A 15,124-nucleotide genomic window follows, 5' to 3' on the forward strand; every position below is an offset into this window, starting at 1 on the left:
CATCCTATTCGCTGTCCTTCAAAATCTCTGCTCCCTCTGCTGGAATGTTCTTCCCCCAATTGTTGCACAGCTTGTTTCCTCACATTATGCAACTGTCTGCCAATGTCCCCTTCTCAGTGAGGTGACATCGATCACCCTGTATCCCCCCTACCCCCCAGCATTCCCTATTCCTGTTAGCGGGCTTTATTTTTATTTCTAGCCCTTATTCTCCTAGTTCTTGTTTAATTCTCAGTTAACTGTCTGCCCCAGCTAGAATGAAAGCTCCATGAGGACAGGCTTTGTTTCATCCGCTGCTGTATATCCCATCCCCAGAAACAGTACTTGCCTACCGTAGGTGCCCAATGACTGCTTGGTCTATTAATAAATGAAAGAGCCTCAAGAAGATCTTAAGTTTTTGGGGGCGCCTGGGTGGCTCAGTCGATTAAGTGTCGGACTTCGGCTCAGGTCAGATCTCATGGTTTGTGGGTTCGAGCCCCGCATCGGGCTCTGTGCTGACAGCCAGCTCAGAGCCTGGAGCCTGTTTCAGATTCTGTGTCTCCCTCTCTCTCTGACCCTCCCCTACTCACGCTGTCTCTCTCTCAGAAATAAATAAAACATTAAAAAAAATTTTAAAAAAAGATCTTAAGATTTTGTAGAAAATAAAAAAAATTTTGTTAATAGACTCACAGGGATGGGAATTTGGGTGACCAATTTTCTCAAAATTTTAATAGTTTTCTAAGTTTTATTTTCCAAATTTAGTTCAGTGAGTATTTATTACATTCTTTTTTCAAAGTGATCACAAGCCAAGCATTGTTACCTTTCTGAAGTGACGTAAGAAATGTCCTAGCACACAGTGCCACCTGTAAAGTGTTCTTGCCAAAAAACTGAACCTGAATTTGATAGAGCCTGTAGGTCTAGTTTATAGGAAACAAAGGCAAGAGGAACATGCTAAACCATATCATAGGGTTACAATCAGTAAAATCCTGAATGTGGGAAATGATGTAGATCAAATGATGTACTTTAAAAAGTTTTTTTCTTTTTATTTATTTATTTTGATAGAGTGAGCAGAGGAAGGGTAGAGAAAGAGAAGGAGAGAGAGAATTCCAAGCAAGCTCCATACTGTCAATGTGAAGCCCTACACGGGGCTCAAATGCTTGAATCATGAGGTGAAGACCTGAGCTGACACCAAGAGTCAGACACTCAACCAGCTGAGCCACCCCAACACCCTCAGATGACATACTTCTTAAATGACAAGGGGGGAAAGGAGGGAAAATCTATAGATTAAAAGACATTTGAGGGGTGCCTGGGTAGTTCAGTCAGTTAAGCATCCAACTTTGGCTCAGATCATGATCTCCCAGTTTCTGAGTTTGAACCCTGAGTCGGGCTCTGTGCTGACAACTTAGAGCCTGGAGCCTGCTTTGGATTCTGTGTGTGTCTCTCTCTCTGCCCCTCCCCTGGTTATGATCTCTTTCTCTCTTTCTCTCTGTTTCTCAATATAAAAAACATTAAAAAAAAAAAAAAAGACACTTAGATATATCAACCAAATGCAATACATGGATCTTATTTGGATTCTGATTTAAACAGATTTAATTATTAAATTTTAAGAGATAAGTGAGAGAAATTGGAATATTATGTAATAGATGATACAAAAGAAAATATTTTTTTAAGAGTAATAATGGTTTCATGACCATCCTGAAAAGATCTTTATCTTTTATTTTTTAAATTTTTTTAAACTTTTTTTTTTAATGTTTTATTTACTTCTGAGAGAGAGAGAGACCACATGAGCAGGGGAGGGTCAGAGAGAGAGAGAGACACAGAATCTGAAGCAGACTTTAAGATCTGAGCTAGCTGTCAGCACAGAGCCCGATGCGGGGCTTGAACCCATGAACTGTGAGATCATGACTTGAGCTGAAATCGGATGCTTAACCGACTGAGGCGCCCAGGCACCCAGATCTTAACTTTTAAAAAATATGTTCTGAATATTTATAATTGTAATGAATGATTCCTGGAATTTATTTTAAAATATTTTTAATGTTTATTTTTGGGAGAAAGAGCACATGTGTGTATATGCGTGTAAGCAGAGGAGGGGCAGAGAGACGGAAACAGAATCTGAAGTGGGCTCTCTGCTGACAGGAGAGAGCCTGATGTGGGGCACAAACTCAAGAACTGTGAGATCATGATCTGAGCCAAAGTTGGTGCTTAATTCACTGAGCAACCCAGGCACCCCTCTTGGAATTAATTTAATTTTTTTTTTTTTTTTTTTTTTTTTTTTTAGCGTTTATTTATTTTTGAGATAGAGACAGAGCCTGAGCTGAGGAGGGGCGAAGAGAGAAGGAGACACAGAATCTGAAACAGGCTCTAGGCTCTGAGCTGTCAGCACAGCCTGATGCGGGGTTCAAACCTATGGACCGTGAGATCATGACCTGAGCTGAAGTCGGACGCTTAACTGACGGAGCCACCCAGGTGCCCCGAAATTTATTTTAAAGTAATCTGGGCTTAGGGTGCCTGGGTGGCTCCATTGGTTAAGTGATCAACTCTTGATTTTGGCTCAGGTCAAGATTTTGTAGGTTCGTGAGTTCGAACCTCTCATTGGGCTCTGCACTGATAGTGTGGAGACTGCTTGGGATTCTGTCTTTGTTCCTTTCTCTATCTGCCCCTCCCCACTCTCTCTTTCTCTCTCTCAGAATAAATAAACTTGAAAAAAAAATCTGGGTCTTGAGTGGGTATTGGTGTGTATATAAGATTGGCTTTGAGTCGAAAGTTGTTCTGAGTGATAGTACATGGAGTTAATTTTACTATTTTATTTGTGTAAATATTTGAAGTTTTCCATATTAAGAATTTAAGCGGCGCCTGGCTGTCTCAGTCCATAGAGCATGCGACTCTTGATCTCAGGGTCCTGAGTTTGAGTTCTATGTTGGATAAAGATTACTTTAAATTAAAATAAAATAATAAATTTAAAATAAAAAGGCAGTTAAATTTGAAAAATGTGCNAAATACAAGTAGTATTAATTAGTGAAAACTAATTAATAATGGAGCAATGTCAGCTAATCTTTTAAATGCTAAAAGATAATAATAATAAGATAGTATAGAGTGTTGAGTAGAGTAATATATTCTCTTTTGATGTCTGAAAGCTCAGGAGGGTGAGGATCCTGTTCTCTGCTGTATTTTGGCTCCTAGTACAGCAGACATTTAATAAATATTTATGAAATGAACTTAAAGCCTCACCTCAGACTCAGTTACAGCAACTTAAAGTTGAACTTCTTTACCAAGAATATACTTATTTTGAAATGAATTATTGAGCCTCGTTTCTTATTTATTTATTTATTTTTATTTTTATTTTTTTTTTGTATCCTTCTAGTTTGGAATTGATCAAAGAGCCTGTTTCCACAAAGTGTGATCACATATTTTGCAAGTAAGTTCAAATGTTTTATGTGACTCCATGTTTCTTCTTCGTAACACAGGAAATACCTAACTTTGTAGAAGCTTTAGCTACTTCAGTTAAGTGAAAAAGAAAAATCTAACTCTGCTTCGTTATCCCTCAGAGTACTTAGAAAGTCGCTGGAAGTTGGTTGTAACCATGGTTCTTGGGAAAATATTGGCACATTTATCTGGTGGGATGTGAAATCATTTGGAACAGCTGTTTGTCTTCGTGTCCATGGGTGGAGGCCGATTGCAAGCAATTGTGCAATAAGCAAATGGTGTTTCAGCTTTCCCTCTTTTTCCTTCCTGGTATTTCTTTCTGTTTGTCCCTTTGCTTTTTCCTTCTAAGGTTCAATGTTTGCCTGCTTCATAATCCTTGTGAAGATAGGAAAGGATCTGATACCAGGTTATTTTTAGGCCAAAATTCATGCATACCAATTATTCAGATTATATTTACATTTTTAAGGATCTTGCCTTTTGAAAATGTTTGTTTATTTGAGCATGAGTGTGGCAGGGGAGGGGGGAGGGGGAGAGTGAGAACCTTAAGGAGACTCCATGCCCCGTGTGGAGCCCAACATAGGGTATGATCTCACAGCTGTGAGATCATAACCTGAGCCTAAGAGTCAGATGCTTAACTAACAGTCACCCAAGCTCCCCTAAAATGTTTTTTTGATGAAAGAATTTGGGAAAATGTTTGGTAGGCAATTTGGTGGAACAAGGGGGTTCTCTCCCCTCCCTGTTGTTAAGCTGTGATTGAGACTTGCTCTGAATGCCAACTAATTTGTTTTGGATATTTTTTTCTTTTTTGACCGGAAAAGCAAGCCATCTCCATGGTAATGAGTTTACTAGCACAAATGGTTATATGATGCATATTTCCTTCCTACCCGCAAACCCCTGTTTTCCCCTTCCCTCCATCTCTTTACCCATTGTGGGGCTCGAACTTATAATCCCAAGATCAAGAGTCATGCTCTATCAGCTGAGCCAGCCAGATGTCTCCTCAGGAATTTTTTTAATTCAGGAGTTCTTAACTTGGAATTGGTGAATGGTTTTCATGAATTTTTTAGAATTATATTCAGTTTTAAGTTTAATTGTATTAAAAGCTATAGGCATGTGCAGTTTCCTAGGAAAGATAGTCCATAATTTTCATCAGATGCTTAGAATGTTTCCGTAACCTAAAAAATGTGGAGTGCTTTGGAGCTAAGGATAATGACAGCTGGCTGAAGCTGAAAGAAACCTGTTCTCTCTGGAGGGATATGCCAACTCAAGTGTAGCAGCTGGCCGGCCCCTTCCTTCCTCTGAATTCTGCTGTATTCTTCCTATTCATCTGTCCCAGCTGGGATCCAGAGCCCATTCCCATTGCCCTTCACCGCTTTCCCACACTGCCCCACTGACCTAGATCTGCCCCCATGAGTTTCCTTCTGACTCCTCAGGCCCTTCTCTCTGTCAGGTGCCAAGGCAGCACAGCCTTATCACTCTGCTTTGAGGGTTTTAGTTTTGTGGCCACAACAGGGAAGCTTATCAAACTATTGTGATATAAAATTAATTTCTTTGTAGATTGATATTTTTGTAAAACAAAATTTAAAAGTCCCAGTATTTAGGGACGCCCAGCTGGCTCAGTCTGCAGAGCATGTGACTCTTGATCTCAGGGTCATGAGTTTAATTCCCACATTGGGTGTGGAGCTTACTTAAAAATAAACTATTTTTTTAAAGGCCCAGTATTTAAAAAGTTATAGATAGCTAGGGGCACCTGGGTGGCTCAGTCAGTTGAGCCTCTGACTCTGATTTCTGCTCAAGTCATGATCTCATGGTTCATGAGATCGAGCCCCTCATCGGGCTCTGTGCTGAGCAAGGAGCCTACTTGGGATCTCTCTTTCTGCCTCTCCCCTGCTTGTGCTCTGTCTCTCTTTCAAAAAATATATATATACGTTAAAAAATACTAAAAAAAAAAGAAAAAGACCAGATAGACCAAGAAAGGCAAGTCTTGGTGTCAGCTAATTGGGGAGATCCAGGTAAGTGGTGAATTGGTATCAGGGCGGTTTGATGGCCAGATACATTAGATCATGATTTCAGGGAATTCTGGAATTTAACAATGGGTTATGTCAGAGATGCAGAAATAGGCCAGAGATGGATAATCTAGCAAGTAAATTGAACATGGTCTCTCAGGAGTCTAGGAGCAAAAATGAGCACAAGTTTAGAGTGGTGGTTATAAGGGAAGAAAAGTAGCAGGGATCCATCCATAGGAGGCTCAAAGTTAGGGATAAGATTCCTGACCCTAGGAGACCAGAACCTTGACCCATGGGACTAGGGTACTGGGCAAGGAACCTGGGCAGAATCTTCCAGAGGAAGAGCTCAAGATAGATTTTTTTTTAAAGTTTTATTTTATTATTTATTTTGAGAGAGACAGAGACAGTGTGAGTGGGGGAGGGACAGAAAGAAAGAATCCCAAGCAGGCTCTGCTCTAGCAATACAGAGCCTGACTCAGGGCTCAAACTCACAAAACTGTGAGATCATGACCTGAACCAAGAGTTGGACACTTACCCGACTGAGCCACCTAGTCGNGGCTCCAGGCTCCGAGCTGGCCGTCAGCACAGAGCCCGACGCGGGGCTTGAACCCACGAACCGTGAGATCATGACCTAAGCGAAAGTCAGATGCTTAACCGACTAAGCCACCCAGGCGCCCCCCAAGATAGATTCTTAATTGCTGAGACTAAATACAAATAAGGGGTTTGATCAAGAAGACAGAGCCTTATTATAGAAACTGACAAGGTTTGGTGGGACCAGCAACACAAATGGATGCTGAGATGCTAAGTTGTGAGCCCTCAGGGTCTTTATTTCCTTTAACTAGGGACCACAGTGGTTCATAATCTTAGCTCTGTTAACAGGAATCCAGGGTACCCAATGTAACTGAAGGTAGCCAGAAGTCATCCTGCCTTTATTTTGCCCAGATTTAGAACTATTAATTTATTCCCTCCTGCCTGAATAGAGTTGGACCAACAGCTCAAAATTAAAGGAGGGTTGGTTTTTTTTTTTAAGTTTATTTATTTTGAGAGAGAGAGAGAACGTGCTTAAGAGTGTGTGCATAGGACTGGGTGTTATATGGAAACCAACTTGACAATAAACTATTTGTAAAAAAAAAAAAAAAAAAATATGTGCATAGGTATGTACACAGCACACAGCCCCGGATGGGACTCAAATTCATGAACCATGAGATCATGACCTGAGCTGAAATCAAGAGTTGGTCACTTAACCAAATGAGCCACCAAGTGCCCCATATGAATTTCCATGCCATTGTTAAACTGCTCAGGATATAGATGTGCTCAGAAATGAGTACTCTGGAAGTCCCCCAAATTAGTTTGTGCCACTATGATTTTACTGTTTTTTATCAGCTTTAAAAATCTGAAGCCACTCTTCAGAAAACATACTACATTTGCTTAACAAAATGTATTGCCTTGGGGTGCCTGGGTGGCTCAGTCGGTTAAGCATCCACTTTCAGCTCAAGTCATGATCTCATGGTTCATGAGTTCGAGCCCCATGTCGGACTCTGTGCTGACAGGTCAGAGCCTGGAGCCTGCTTCGGGTTCTGTGTCTCCCCCTCTCTCTCTGCCCATCATGTGCTCACGCTCTGTCTGTCTCTCTCTCAAAAAATAAACGTTAAAAATTTTTTTTTTAAATGTATTGTCTTTCCTTAAGCATTGGGTTTTAGAAATTCAAGAAGCCAGAAACTTGGGTTGCCTGGTTGGCTTATTCAGTGGAACATGTAACTTTTGGTTTCAGGGTTGTGAGTTCAAGCCAATTTCATTGGCTGTGGAGATGACTTTAGATAAAATCTTAAAAAAATAAGCCCCAAACTTGTCTCACACATTTTTACTGAGAACCTCATGCAGAACTTATATATGTGTTCCCATTCAACTGGTGCATCCCATAGATTCCCCAGAGCTCTAAAACAGACTTTAATGAATCTTTCTCAGCCCTAAAAGATATGCCAATGTTCTATTGGCCTGTTGGTACTTTCCTTAACTCAGTCTTTTCAAGTCATGTCCAAGTTCATTTTCTCTTTTGAGTTTAGTTAGCAACCTCGAAGCACCTGTTCTTTTTCTAGCATAAGGAAAAATCGGAACCTACATCTTAGTTGATTTGTACTTACCTAGTTCCCCTGCATTATTTATGTAATTATTGTACAGGCTACAGAGTTCTGTAACTTAGCTTCTTGTCTCTATGGCTTAGCTACTGTATACTGCAGTACTCTGTTCAGGAAATTGCCTCCCTACCCATACTATGAATTGTTTTATTGTACTGTTGCCAGTGTAATTCACTGATGCCTCCTAGGGCCGTTATGGTAGAGTATACGTAGGATTTACATCTTCTCAACGAGTGGTAGCCTAGCCTGTGGCTCTTTAAAGGGGATTTATACTCAATACAGGTAGCTTTTTGACACCTCTGTCCCCTACACTATAGAGTTGTCATTAAGCATCTGTATAGGTGAAGAAGGACCCTGGTGTTCTCGACCACACCTACTACATTCACTTTCTCTGGTAGAAAGACCCTGGGCTTTGCTGCAATTCAGTCCCGATCCAGAATCACCTTCACCACTTGATTACTGTGTGATCTGGGGACAAGTCTGTGCTATAAAATGGAGATAATACATCATGGTTGTTGTGTAGATTAAGAGAGGGCACCACACGTTCAAGGACATGGCCAGTAAGAAGTACTTCCTGTGTCTGCTGGCTCCTGGTTCCCACTGCCATTTCAGCTCCCTTAATCTTTTCTTTCGTGGTTCTTTTCACTGCCAATGTCTGCTCCCTGCCGCAGTCACCTCCTTTGCCAGAATATTCTGTTCCTCATGATGGCAGGGATTTTATTTTGCTTTTCCACTGAATCCCTTGCATCTAGCACAGTACCGGACACGCAGTAAATGTCAGCGGTGTAAGTGAGCCCCTGCTTTTAAGTCTCATCCCCACAGCTATCTCTACTGCTCACCCTCCTTTATTTCCTTTCTACCTCTCTTTCCTCTGAGTCTTTTGTCTTCTTCCTAAGGGAACATTGATCTTTACAGACACCACCAGTCAGTGGGAAGAGGTTTTTTTTGTTTGTTTGTTTTAAGGAAGCAAATTTATTAGAATATGTTGCATGTGTTCATGTCCTCTTAGCCATATTCATTGTCTGAGGTAACCAATAAAGTTGTTCTCCAGAGCCGCTCTAAGAACCCAATTGTCCTAGAAGGCTAGCGCTGCCTTCTTTCCTTAGACTGCTAGTGAGCAACTTGGTTATGCCAGATGCCACATCTGTGAATATAAAATATGAGCATATTTTCGCCCTGCCTTGAGTGTTTTTAAACATTTTTATTGAAATATAGTTTACATGCTATAAAATTTACCCATTTTAAGCGTACAGTTCAGGGTGTTCCTTTAAAGTATATTCAGAGTTGTGCAACCCTCACCACAGTCTAAGGTTTTCATCACCCCAGAGAGACGTTCTGTACCCTTTAGCAGCTAACCCCTTCCCGCCTCCTACCTCCTTTCAGGAAACCACAAATCTACCTTTTGTCTGTATAGATTTGTCTGCTCTGGATATTTCATATAAATGAAATCATACAATATTTGGCCTTTTGTGTCTGCCTTCTTTTCACTTAACATAATGTTTTCAAGGTTCATCCGTATTGTAGCCTGTATCAGTATTTTTTTTTTTAAGATTTTATTTTCGGGGTACCTGGCTGGCTCAGTCAGTAGAGCATATGACTTGATCTCAGAGTCGTGAATTCAAGCCCCACGTTGAGCATGGTACCTACTTTTTTAAAAAGTAAGAAAAATCAAGATTTTAGGGGCATCTGGGTGGCACAAGTCAGTTAAGTGTCTGACTTCGGCTCAGGTCATGATCTTATGGTTTGTGAATTCCAGCCCCATATCAGGTTCTCTGCTGTCAGCACAGAGCCTGCTTTGGATCCTTTGTCCCCTCCCCGTCTCTGCCCCTCTCCTGCTCATGTTTGATCTTGCTCTCTCAAAAGTAAATATTTAAAAAAAAAAAAAAAGATTTGTGGGCTTCAAACTCAACCCTGAGATTAAGAGTCACATGCTTACCCAGCCAGGTGCCCTAATACATTGTTCTTTTATATGGCTGAATAGTATTCCATTGTGTGGATATACCAATTTTGTCTATTTATTTATCAGTTATGGACGTTTGGATTGTTTTTGCCTTTTTAAAAATTTTTTTTAATGTTTTTTATTTCTGAGAGAGAGAGAGAGAGACAGTGTGAGCAGGGGAGGGTCAGAGAGAGGGAAATACAGAATCTGAAACAGGCTCCAGGCTCTGAGCTAGCTGTTAGCACAGAGCCCGACAAGGGGCTCGAACCCATGAACTGCTAGATCATGACCTGAGCCGAAGTTGGATGCTTAGCCGACTGAGCCACCCAAGTGCCCCTGCTTTTGCTTTTTGGCTCTCATAATGCTGCTATGAACATTTGTGTATAGGTTTTGTGTGGACTTACATTTTCATTTCTCCAGGGAAGAAACCTATGCATAGAATTGGAGAGTCCTGTGGTAACTCTTTAATATTTTAATGAATCCCCAAACTTTTCCAAAGTGGCTGCATTGTTTTATATTCCCACCAGCAATAAATGAAGATTTGAGTTTCTCCACATCTTCTGCAGTACTTATTTTTGAGTACAGCCATCCTAGTGAATGTAAAGTAGTATCTCATTGTGGCTTTGATTTGCATTTTCCTAATGGCTAATAATAATGATTGGCCATTTGTATAGCTCCTTTGGAGAAAATCTCTATTCAAATCCTTTGCCTATTTTTTGGTTGGGTTATTTCTCTGTTTATTAATGAATTCTAAGAGTTCTTTATATATCCTAGATACAAGTCTCTTAACAGATAAATGATTTGCAAATATTTTGTCCTGTTCTGTGACTTGGCCTTTTACTTTCTTTGTGGTATTATTTGTAGCACAAAAGTTTTTAAGTTTGATATAGCCCAATGTATCTATTTTTTCTTTGTTTATTTGTGTAATTAAGAAATCATGGCTGGGGTGCATGGGTGGCATTAAATATCATTGTGAGATTGAGCCCTGTGTTAGGCTCCACACTCAGTGTGGAGTCTGCTTAAGATTTCTCTCTGTCTGTCTGTCTGTCTCTCTCTCCCTCTCCCTCTTTTCCTCTTCCTCTCTCCCTTTCCTCCCTCCCTCTCTTTTCCTCTCTCTTTCTCCCTTCCTCTCTCTCCTCTCCCGCTCTCCTGCTCTCTCTCCCCCTCTCTCCCCCTCTGCCCCTCCCCTGCTCAGATGGGTGTGCGCCCGAGCTCTCTCTTTCTTTCTCAAAGAAAGAAAGAAATCACTGCTTAACTCAAGGTCATAAAGATTTATAGTTTTAGTTGTCACATTTAATTTTGTGATCCATTTTGAATTAATTTTTTTGTATTATATGTTAGGAGTCTAGCTTCTTTTTACATGTGAGTATTTAGTTGTCCTAGCACTATTTGTTGTTATTTGTTGACTGTTTTTTTTCTATTTAATTGTCTTGGTGCCATTGTTGAAAATCAATTGACCTTAGATACATGGGTTTTTCTGTACTCTCAATTCTGTTTCTTCGATATATATGTCTGTCCTTATGCCCACACCACACTGTCTTGATTTACTATAGCTTTGTAGTAATGTGCTGAGTTTTTAAACTAATTGTAATTGTTTTACTTAAACTATTTACCACTTACATCTAATTATGCAGCATGATATAATTATGAATATATCATTAAATATGCCATATTAACTTTTTAATGTTTTATTTGATCATAACAGTAAGCCATATCCATGTAAGTTCAGTTTTCATAGATCATTGCTTATGTAGTTTGGTTTTCTGTTTATGCAGCATCTAAAAACAATTAAAGCCATTGGTTATAATTCACCTGCCATTACCTTGAAAATGGCTCTAAAGGGCAGTCATGAGATTATCTTTTCATGGGTATTTGCCTTTTGAATACTCTCTATACAAAAAAAAGTAACTTGAATTGTTCTTTTCGTTTTTTATAATTTATAGATTTTGTATGCTGAAACTTCTCAACCAGAGGAAAGGGCCTTCACAGTGTCCTTTGTGTAAGAATGATATAACCAAAAGGTATCTAATTTGGGTAGTGATGGGAGGTTGGATGCAATAATGGCAGGGAAAAATAGAAATTCCTTAAGAACATAGTTGGTGTTCCTGTTAAACTATTCATCACTAGAAAAATGTATAAACGGATATTCAGCTGACAGAGTAAATTATTTCTAAAGTCATTTTCTTGAAAGTTTTATTGTATTTCTGTCTTATAAAGGTATTAGGAATTCATTGCTTCTTTCTAATGCTTCTGAACGACACAAGATCTTGCAGTCTTATCTAAAGTGGGACTATATTATTCTGCCCCCATTGTCTCCTGGTCCTGCTTTTTTTTTTTTTTTTTTTTTTTAAATTTTTTATTTCTAGGAGAGAGAGAGAGAGACAGTGTGAGCAGGGGAGGGTCAGAGAGAGAGGGAGTCACAGACTGAAACAGGCTCCAGGCTCCGAGCTGGCAGTCAGCACAGAGCCCGACGCGGGGCTCGAACCCACGAACATGAGATCATGACCTAAGCGAAAGTCGGACGCTCAACCGACTAAGCCACCCAGGCGCCCCTCCTGGTCCTGCTTTTATTTTTCTTCCCTGAATTTGTTTCTACTTAATTATTCACACACACACACACACACACACACACACACAGTGTGTTTACATACATGTTATGGGTCCGTCTGGTTAGAATGTAAGTTCTCTAGGGGCACTGGCTTTTTCTGTCTCAGTCAACCCTGTTTTTTCAGTGTTTGGCACATAGTAGTCACAGAGATATTCAAACAAATAAATAAATTATATTGCCCCACAACTTTCCTAAACCAAAATCTCTTTTTGGACATTATCATCTGTGTTCTTGACATAATGTAATCATCGTTTCACAGAAATCCCTGAGAGCTCAAATTAGGAGGTTGAGTGGATGAGGTTCAAGTGTTAAGAATGGGAAATTCTCTATGCCATAGATGTATATCTACTATGGATTCAGAGTACTATTATTTTAGATAGTTATAGGCTTTTGGCAGGCTTGAATGGCCAAAAAAAGAGAAAAGAACAACTGATACTGCTGCGTACCTTTTTCTGATGTCGATGATGTTTGATTATACTGTAATGTCACTGATAGCTCTGTTCTCAGAATATAATTTTTCTACTGTTGCTACATCTACTTTTTGTTTACATGTCCTTCCGTGTTTTAGTATCCTTAAAAAGTTGATCATCCTTTGTTGAGTATGTTTCTCAATCAATTTAATTTCAGAAGCTTACAAGAAAGTACAAGATTTAGTCAACTTGTTGAAGAGTTGTTGAAAATAATTCATGCTTTTGAGCTTGACACAGGATTGCAGTGTAAGTGTTGCCTAAACCCAGGGGCCAGTTCTCAAGTGGCTGTCCATTAGAACTCAGGAAGTTTTCACATTATTTTTTGTGAATCAGCAGTAAGATCTTTGGGTCTAAGTTAACTTTAACTCTTTATCTGTGATTTATTTTTTAAATCGTTTCCGCTGGTCTCACCCCTTACTTTATAGGTCCTGAGATATGCATTTTTCACATTTTAGCGTCTCCAAAATTGGGAGCAATTTACCACCTGTGGTGTATTATTGCTTAATTTAGTGTGTTTTCTAAGCGGTACAGAAAATAATGGCACATCTTGCATTGTTGACATCTTAGATTCAGTGAAATATGGTATTAATAGGTAAATTTGTTAGTGTTAAGGGAGAGAAAAAAGACTAGAAGTAACTCTTAAATTCTGTGTGTTTCCTAAGAGTAGAATTTCCAGAGTTGATTAAAAAAAATGATAGGTAACCTTTAATGCATTGTCTTAACAAAACAGAGTATACACAGGATTTCTCTTAGTTCTTGGATACAATTACTATATTTTTTCTAACTACAAAAATAACACTTTACTTTGTAATTCACAGTTGCAAACAGCTATAACTTTTCAAAAAAGGAAAATAGCTCTCCTGAGCGTCTGAAGGAGGAGGTGTCTATTATCCAAAGTATGGGCTATCGAAACCGTGCTAAAAGACTTCGACAGAGTGAACCTGAAAACCCTAGCTTGGTAAAGACATTTTCATTTATTCTAGTAACATCTGTTTATTGAGTGTTGTGAATTAGTGAAGGTGCTAGATGCTTGTGGATTTATATAAAAAGTCAGTAAACAAGGGAAGATGATAAATTAACTGGTTGGTCAAGAGAAGAGCCGAGAGAAAGTCTTTATACCTAGTGTGGGCAAGAGAGACCTTTTGGGCCCTTCCCCTGCTTTAGTGCTTTATCAGTTCTGATGCTTGTCTAAGTTAGCCACAAGGTCACTGATGGTTTTAAGTTTTAAGCTTGCTAGGTTTTTTTGTTTTTGTTTTTTCAAATATTTATTTATTTATTTTGAGAGAGAGAAAGAGAATGGGGCAGAGAGAGAAGGAGTGAGGGAATCCCAAGCAGGCTGTGTGCTAACAGTGCAGAGCCAACGCGGGGCTCAGTCTCTCAGATTATGAGAACATGACCTGAGCCAAAACCAAGTCAGACGCTTAACCATCTGAACCACCCAGGCACACCACTTGCTAGTTTTTAAAATAACCATCTTAATGGTAATTCTCCAGGCATGAGGAAGTATCTTTTAGTTTGTTTCCTTTGAAAAGTTGCCTGGAAAAAAAATCAATTTTTACCATTTGAAAATTACTACAACTTAAAAGGTGTAATTGTCAGAGAAAATGCAGTGATTTGGTCTGTTGTTGCTTGTATATGAATGAATAATGCAGATCTTAAATAGTTCTCATGGTACCGTTATTCATTTTTTAGTAGATGTCTAAGGACTCAAAAAGAAGGAAAGCTTCATCAGAGTAATGTTGGATTTTTAAATATCCTTTCCTGTACTGAATGTTTTTAGGATTGCTGGATTTTTATTCATAACCCTGTTATCAGATATGATTGGGAATGTGTACTAAATGAAGCTCATTCCCTTTTTATGCTATAATATGAAGTATTAGCTTCAAAATCTGGTTTTCTTAAAAAATTACATAGATAAAACAGTTTAGAAAAGTTTATAAGAACAGAGGGAGAAAAAAATATTCAAAACACGCACAACTCATACATTTTGATGTGTAGTTTGCCAAGTGTTTTTTCTAGGTGTCAAATGTTAGCTAATTATGATGGTCTATTTTGTCCATGGCCTGGGGTATCTCTTTAAGAAAAGAAACACAGGACTGGCCATCAATTAGTTGATCATTCTTTACTGCTTAGCAGGAAACCAGTCTTAGTGTCCAACTCTCTAACCTTGGAATTGTGAGATCTCTGAGGACAAAGCAGCAGATACAACCACAGAATAAGTCTGTCTACATTGAATTGGGTAAGTGACACAGATTTTGTAAGTTTAGAATAATAATTGCTGGATTATTTGTCTTACAGTTATACCGAAAGCCTCATAATTTATACAGTGGCAGGGAGCTTTGGAAAGTGAAAATAAAATATTATTATTTTTCCAGCCTTATGACGTGTTCTAAATAGTGTAAAAGCTGTAGCTCTCACCTTGAAGAGTTTTATTTTGTAAAAAGAGCAAAAGAAAGGCTGTCTGGTAATAGCATGTGTAAATATGCTTTGGAAGGATGGAGAATAGGGTTGAGAAATAACATGATGGGATGGCCACAGCATTTAGAGGGGTGCAAGATACATTGTACTAG

The 15,124-nt window shown here is 39.2% G+C and overlaps 1 protein-coding gene across 8 annotated transcripts in view; it reads left to right on the forward strand.

Moving 5' to 3' along the window:
* BRCA1 (BRCA1 DNA repair associated) overlaps nucleotides 1-15,124 on the forward strand; it is a 61,617-nt gene that overhangs the window by 6,915 nt on the left and 39,578 nt on the right. For 4 of the 8 annotated variants that reach the window (XM_077755244.1, XM_077755246.1, XM_077755248.1 and 1 more), the window contains exons 3-7: nucleotides 3,338-3,391; nucleotides 11,420-11,497; nucleotides 12,712-12,800; nucleotides 13,373-13,512; nucleotides 14,688-14,793. In XM_077755244.1, coding sequence (XP_077611370.1) covers nucleotides 3,338-3,391; nucleotides 11,420-11,497; nucleotides 12,712-12,800; nucleotides 13,373-13,512; nucleotides 14,688-14,793 — 467 coding nt within the window. The remainder of the gene's footprint in view (nucleotides 1-3,337; nucleotides 3,392-11,419; nucleotides 11,498-12,711; nucleotides 12,801-13,372; nucleotides 13,513-14,687; nucleotides 14,794-15,124) is intronic. The other 4 variants (XM_077755245.1, XM_077755247.1, XM_077755249.1 and 1 more) reach the window with 1 other exon arrangement.

This window comes from Crocuta crocuta, unplaced genomic scaffold (assembly GCF_008692635.1).
Source record: "Crocuta crocuta isolate KB4526 unplaced genomic scaffold, BGI_CrCroc_1.0 scaffold1954, whole genome shotgun sequence".
Lineage (NCBI taxonomy): Eukaryota > Metazoa > Chordata > Mammalia > Carnivora > Hyaenidae > Crocuta > Crocuta crocuta.